This window comes from Chrysochloris asiatica, unplaced genomic scaffold (assembly GCF_000296735.1).
Source record: "Chrysochloris asiatica unplaced genomic scaffold, ChrAsi1.0 scaffold00238, whole genome shotgun sequence".
NCBI lineage: Eukaryota > Metazoa > Chordata > Mammalia > Afrosoricida > Chrysochloridae > Chrysochloris > Chrysochloris asiatica.
In genome coordinates this window covers 275,077-281,128 of record NW_006408756.1, presented here as the reverse complement: position 1 = coordinate 281,128, position 6,052 = coordinate 275,077, and the positions used below count along the sequence as shown (strand labels likewise).

Sequence of the window (6,052 nt, the reverse complement as noted above, 5' to 3'; positions counted from 1 at the left end):
TGTATCACAAGAGACCTATTCGCATTTCCTTTCATCTGCCCCGCCTAGACAGATTGGATACTACTCAGTGGAGAGTGCCTTCCTCCATGGCTCTCTGGATCTAGATTTCTTCCTGAAAGCTTGTAAGCCAGTCACTTCATGCCTTTGAAGCCCCCTCCCCCTCTCATTTTGGGCAGCCAATGTCCATGTTGCCCATCCCGGTCTACTGTGTGTATGGAGGGGGTGGTGGGACTAACATCTTCTTTTGATGCTTTCTGCATCATTCAATAATTTCTCCAGAGAATTTTTCAATAATTAAATTTGAGGCTTGAATTTTTCTTCAGTTCTCCCAGCTTGAGAAATGCTGAGTGTGTTCTTCCCGTTTGGTTTTCTGACTCCAGATCTTTGCACATTTTGTTGTAATATTTGGCTTTATCTTCTTGAGCTGATCTTTGAAATTTTCTCTTCAGCTCTTGTACCTCCTCATTTCTTCCATTTGCTTCAGTATCTCTATGCTCGAGAGCAGGTTTCAGTGTCTCTTCCAAACAATCTGCTTCCTTAGGCATTGATTATGGGTCCAAGTAAAATGAAATCTGAAGAATCCTGCTCCTGATCAACAAGATGCCATTGTAGCTGCCCCCAAGTGGTGCCGAATAAAGTCCTGCTTAATCTTCTGGTCTCCTGAAAGCTTAAGTCTTTATTACACTAAGAGACCCTCACCCAGTAGTTTCCGGTTTCAGGAAAATTTCCATAACACCACCCACTGGAAGCTTGCTAGAACCGTACCTGGGTGGCACCGCCTTAAATACTCTAGTCTGTAAGATCTCTCCTGACTGTCCCTAGGTTTACTCTCAGTAACCTGCCTGTTGAAGCCAAGTTTCTCTCCTCTTCCCTTTCTTTCTTATTTCTTACAGTATACAAAATTTGCTCTTGTGTAATTAGTGTTTTATATTAAATCAGATAGGACAAAAGAGACTTTATAAGCAAAAGGTACATTAATACTGACTTTTATATTTACGTGCAGCGAGCATCCTCATGTTGCAGCATTTCTGATAGAATTGGTCCTACTAGGACAAAGTCAGTTTATGTTTCTCTGGGGATGTCTTAATGGCGCCTTCAGTTTTGAAAGATGCTTTAGTTGGACACACAAGTCTTGGTTGACATTTTTTCTTTTAGAACATTTCAGATATAGATCCTTCTTATCAGACTACGGAAGTTCCCTTACTCCTAATTCGTTGAGTTTTGTTTTTTTTATCATGAATTAATGTTGGATTTTATCAAATGCATGGATCTATTGAAATGATCATTTCTATTATTTTTATTGTTCCTTTAGTGAATCATGTTGATTTATCTTGAAATGTTAAATCAACCTTGCAATCCTGGAATAATTTGTATTTGATAATTTACATAACTTTTGGCATATTGTTAGATTTGATTTGCTTAAAAAGCATAAATTTTTTGCAGCTATGATCTGTGTGTTCATGAAGTCCTTTTCTCTTTTTTGGGGAGGAGGGTGTCATCTGTTTTTCATTATGCAGGCCTCAGAAACTGAGACGATAGAGATCCCTCCTGTTTGGAGGTGTTTAAGATTGGTGTCATTTCTTCCTAGAGTATTTGGTAGAAAAAGCATCACATCCTGGAATTTTCTTTGTGTGAAGGCTTTTTTGTTTTTCCTTCATTACACATTCCATTTTCTTAATAGATAATAGTCCTATTCAGATTTTTATTTCATCTTAAGTCAGTTTGTAAGGTGTATTTTTTAAGGTGTTTGTCCAATTTGTCGAATTTTTCCTATTTCTTACCCAAAGCTGTTGACACTCTCCTCTCATTTCCTGTTTTGTGCTTTGGAGAAGGAGCCGCTCACTCACTGCTCTGGGGACAAGTTGCTCACTGTTGCTGTTACTCTCAAAATTCAACTTTTGTTTTATTAAAATTCTCTGTTGTTTGTCTAGTTTCTAGTTTGCGTTTACTGCTCTTCACTAAAGATGAGACTTTCTGCTCCCGTAAAGATTTACAACCTCGGAAACCCTGTACTGGGTCGCTATGAGTCGGAACCGACTATGTCACATAACAACAAGAAATACGTTATTGTGACTAATTCTGCCGATTTTCATGTTATTATTATTCAGTTTTAAATGTTTTCAGGTGTCCTCTTTGATCTGCACGTTTATTTAAAGTGTGGGATTTGTTTCTACAAATTTTATTCTCAAGGGCAAAAAACATACTGTGTATTTCCCACTGAAGTTCATGGACACTTGTTTTAAGACCTAACATGTGGCATGTTTTGGTAACCGTAAAAGAATCACTTGAAAATGTCAATTCTATGACTGGTGTGTTCTGTCCATATTCATTAGGCTGTGAGTCAGTTTTGATTCATAGTGACCCTGTTTCCAGAGGTTTGAACTGCTGACTTTGCAGTTTGTAGTCCAGTGCTTAGCCTATAGCACTTTGATGGAGTTTTGCTGTTGTTACAGTTCTGTCAGGTTCTGACAGGGGTGTTAAATTTTTCTCAGCTTTTGGAGTTGCCTCTCTGTCCCTTTCGCTCTCTCCATTTTTGCGTCTTGTGTTAGGAAGCTGCGTCTTCAGCGTGTGTCTCTTACGTGAAGTCGATTATACAGTATGATACCTCTGCCTTTTCATTGGCGTCTTCAGTGACTCGGTGTTAGTGGGTAAGCCCACTCACACTGAATTTGATCTCATATTTGACTGCTTCCTTTCTGCTTGTTCCCTCTGGGTTTCTTCTCCCTTTCCCTTTCCTACCTTCTTTCGTTTCATTGAATATTTGTTGTTAAGTGTTTCCTTTCCATTTTCTCTTCACTTTTGACTGTTCCATTTTGTATGTAGTGGCATCTCTCCTGGCAGGCAGTATGGCTGGGTCGCTGTGTATACCAGAGGTCCTGCCTGGTGCCTTGTCAACCCCACAACGCGGCACCGGAAATTCGCCCAGTTCCATACTCTGAATTTTGGTGTCTACTTTCTCATGTTCCCTTTTGTCTTGTAGATTAGCCTGACATGGCTGACCAGCGGCAGCGCTCTCTCTCTACCTCTGGGGAGTCCCTGTACCACGTGTTAGGGCTGGACAAGAACGCAACCTCAGATGACATAAAGAAGTCTTATCGGTAAAACGAAAGCATGGCTCCCACTCCCCAAGAGCCCACACCTGCCCCTGGTATAGCTCCGTGTGTTTGACTAGGAAGTATGGCGGACTTGTTTATCCTGGCTAACTGCCAGTTAACTATAACAGTGGTGTTGCCTATCTGCATTAGCAGTGAGTACGCCACTGAACTTGGGCACTGAGTTCTCTCCTGAGTCCAGAGAGACACTGGCTGTCACTCAGCCCAGGCATTTCCTGGAGCATCCTGGGAGTCACACTAAACAGACACTAGCGCCATCCTCTGTGTCCTGTATGGGGAATCAGGTGGCAACAGGGTGGGCCTTCCCCGCTGGAAGTTCATAGACATGGTCCTCGGCAGCTAGTCCAGTCATGCTGCTGTGGCGAGGGCTCCCAGGGTATGTGACCTGATGGGTTTCCATGGCCTCTGCTGGGCAGGAAGGGGGTGGGCCTTCTGACCCCAGCATTCTGGAAAGTGGCATCTGACACTTCCTCTGCTGTGCCCCATCCAATGGTGGGTGTAAAACTCTAGGCTGCATTTCAAACTAGGAGATGGCTTTGGTTTGCAGGAAACTTGCCTTGAAGTATCACCCCGACAAGAACCCTGATAACCCAGAGGCCGCAGACAAATTCAAGGAGATCAACAACGCACATGCGATTCTCACCGATGCCACAAAGAGGAACATCTATGACAAGTACGGCTCCCTGGGACTCTACGTGGCTGAACAGTTCGGCGAGGAGAACGTCAACACCTACTTCGTGCTCTCCAGTTGGTGGGCCAAGGTAAGGGGAGGGCTCCAGTCCTTCCTGGGAGAGATGACTTCTGGGAAAGATAAGGCACTGGCCATCTCTCCTCACAGGCAGGCTCTGGTCCCTAGAAGGCCAGGACAGCAGATTTTTGTTCTGAGGGAAGACTCACTTGAAATCTGACTGTAAAAATGTTTGGCTTATATCAGTATCTATTTTTTTCATCTACCTGGCTTCATTTATGGCCTTTAACGATCGATCCACGTGTCAGGTACGCAGCCGGAAGGCCTTTAGCTGCAGGGAAACCCATTTTTGGCAAATTTGCTGGTCAGCACCAACCCTTGTCTTAATAAAACCCCTTTCTGACAGGCCTGTCTTCCCTAGGGCTCTCTTTCTTGGTCCCTTTCTGACAGGCCTGTCTTCCCTAGGGATCTCTTTCTTGGTCCCTTTCGGACAGGCCTGTCTGCCCTAGGGATCTCTTTCTTGGTCCCTTTCGGACAGGCCTGTCTGCCCTAGGGCTCTCTCTCTCCCTTTCTTGGTCCCTTTCGGACAGGCCTGTCTTCCCTAGGGCTCTCTTTCTTGGTCCCTTTCGGACAGGCCTGTCTGCCCTAGGGCTCTCTCTCTCTCTTTCTTGGTCCCTTTCTCACTGCACTGGTCCTTCTCGCCGTGCCCCCCCCAGGCCCTCTTCGTCCTGTGCGGGCTGCTCACCTGCTGCTACTGCTGCTGCTGCCTCTGCTGCTGTTTCAACTGCTGCTGCGGGAAGTGCAAGCCCAGGCCGCCGGACGGCGAGGAGGCCGAGGTCTACGTGTCCCCCGAGGACCTGGAGGCACAGCTGCAGTCGGACGAGAGGGGTGAGTGCACCTGCCCGCGCGGTGCGGGTTCCTGGGGCGTCCGAAGGAGCCCTGAGTGCGTCCCCTGTCTCGTCAAACAGGAGGGCACTGAGCCTGTGCGGGCGTGTTTGTGGTGGCGGCTGGCGAGTGTGCGGACGCCGGAGGTAAACGCGGACTCGCCGAGCAGTCCCGCTGAGACTGCACGCAGCCGTGCGAGGGCCAGCACGGGCCGGCGGGCAGCGGGCGGGCTGGTGGGACGGAGGCCACTGGGCAGGTGTGCTGGTGTGAGCGGACACTATCCCGCGGTACAGCCAGTGGTCAGTCTGGTGCTCAGGCGGCACCTCATGCACTGAGGGGGCCCTGCTTGCTTTTCAGAGGCCACAGACACGCCCATCGTGATCCAGCCGGCATCTGCCACGGAGACCACCCAGCTCACAGCCGATTCTCACCCCAGCTACCACACCGACGGGTTTAACTAAGCCCGCCACCGCTGCGAGTAGACGGAGCCGCCACCGCACGGCCACCTCCCCCTAGAACAGAACATGGACTGTAGGCGTGGGCCAGGGGCGCCTGGGGGGGAGGGCAGCGCCGCCTAGGGGTGCCCCACTTGCCGTACCCTGACTCGTGACGTGCGTAGCATGCAGTATTTAAAGCAGTTCCGCTACGGTCTTCTTCTTTTTCTCCTTTTTAATAGCATGTATGGGGTGATGTCCATGTCTGTCCGTGTTGTGGGTGCCCCACGCCAGTCGAAAGCACTGGGACCAACTCTGCTGCTTGGCCTGGCCCCAGCGGGACCCATCTCTGGGCTCCGCCCCCAACGTGCCCCCCACCCCGCGCCCCCTGTTGGTGTCAGGCAGTTAGCACAGAATCTGCTCACCTTGGTGGTCTGCACCCGTGGTCTGGTTCCCGTGGGTAAAGTCACGTGGGAAGTGTAGGAAGAGTCCCTTTCGATGTTGAAACCAAATTCTTCACCCGTGTTTGTGGCTGTAGCTTCTGTATCCCTGCGACTCTGAGGTTTCGGTCCCTCTGGGCATCCCCTCCCACCTGTGATGTTTTCCATCCCTCCTCCTGCCCCGAGGCCCACAGCTGCCCAGGGCAGGGCAGGTGGGTACCCAGCAAGCAGGTGGTGGCCACATTCCGCACGCACGCTCCCTGCGCATTCCTTCCAGCTCTAAGCCGTCTTTGTCCCTCTGTGATTGCTGCGATCCACTGCGATAGCCCCAGCCCCAGCTCACCACAGGGTTGGGGGTGGGGAGGGGGTGTGAGCTTTCAAGGTTACAGGTTTTCTAGGCCTCTGGAAGGCAGGTGGGGTGCCCCTTTGAGTGGTACATTATGAACTATGGGAAGCCCCCATGTCCTCACCGGGGCAGGTGCAGCTCTGCAC

At 49.1% G+C, this 6,052-nt stretch overlaps 1 protein-coding gene across 1 annotated transcript; it reads left to right on the top strand.

Annotated features, from left to right (window-relative positions):
* Nucleotides 1-2,991: 2,991 nt before the first annotated feature.
* On the top strand, nt 2,992-5,147 carry DNAJC5 (DnaJ (Hsp40) homolog, subfamily C, member 5). Its single transcript, XM_006873333.1, has 4 exons — nt 2,992-3,098; nt 3,661-3,874; nt 4,518-4,689; nt 5,044-5,147. The coding sequence occupies exons 1-4, from the start codon at nt 2,992-2,994 to the stop codon at nt 5,145-5,147; spliced, it is 597 nt and encodes a 198-aa protein (XP_006873395.1).
* Nucleotides 5,148-6,052: the final 905 nt, after the last annotated feature.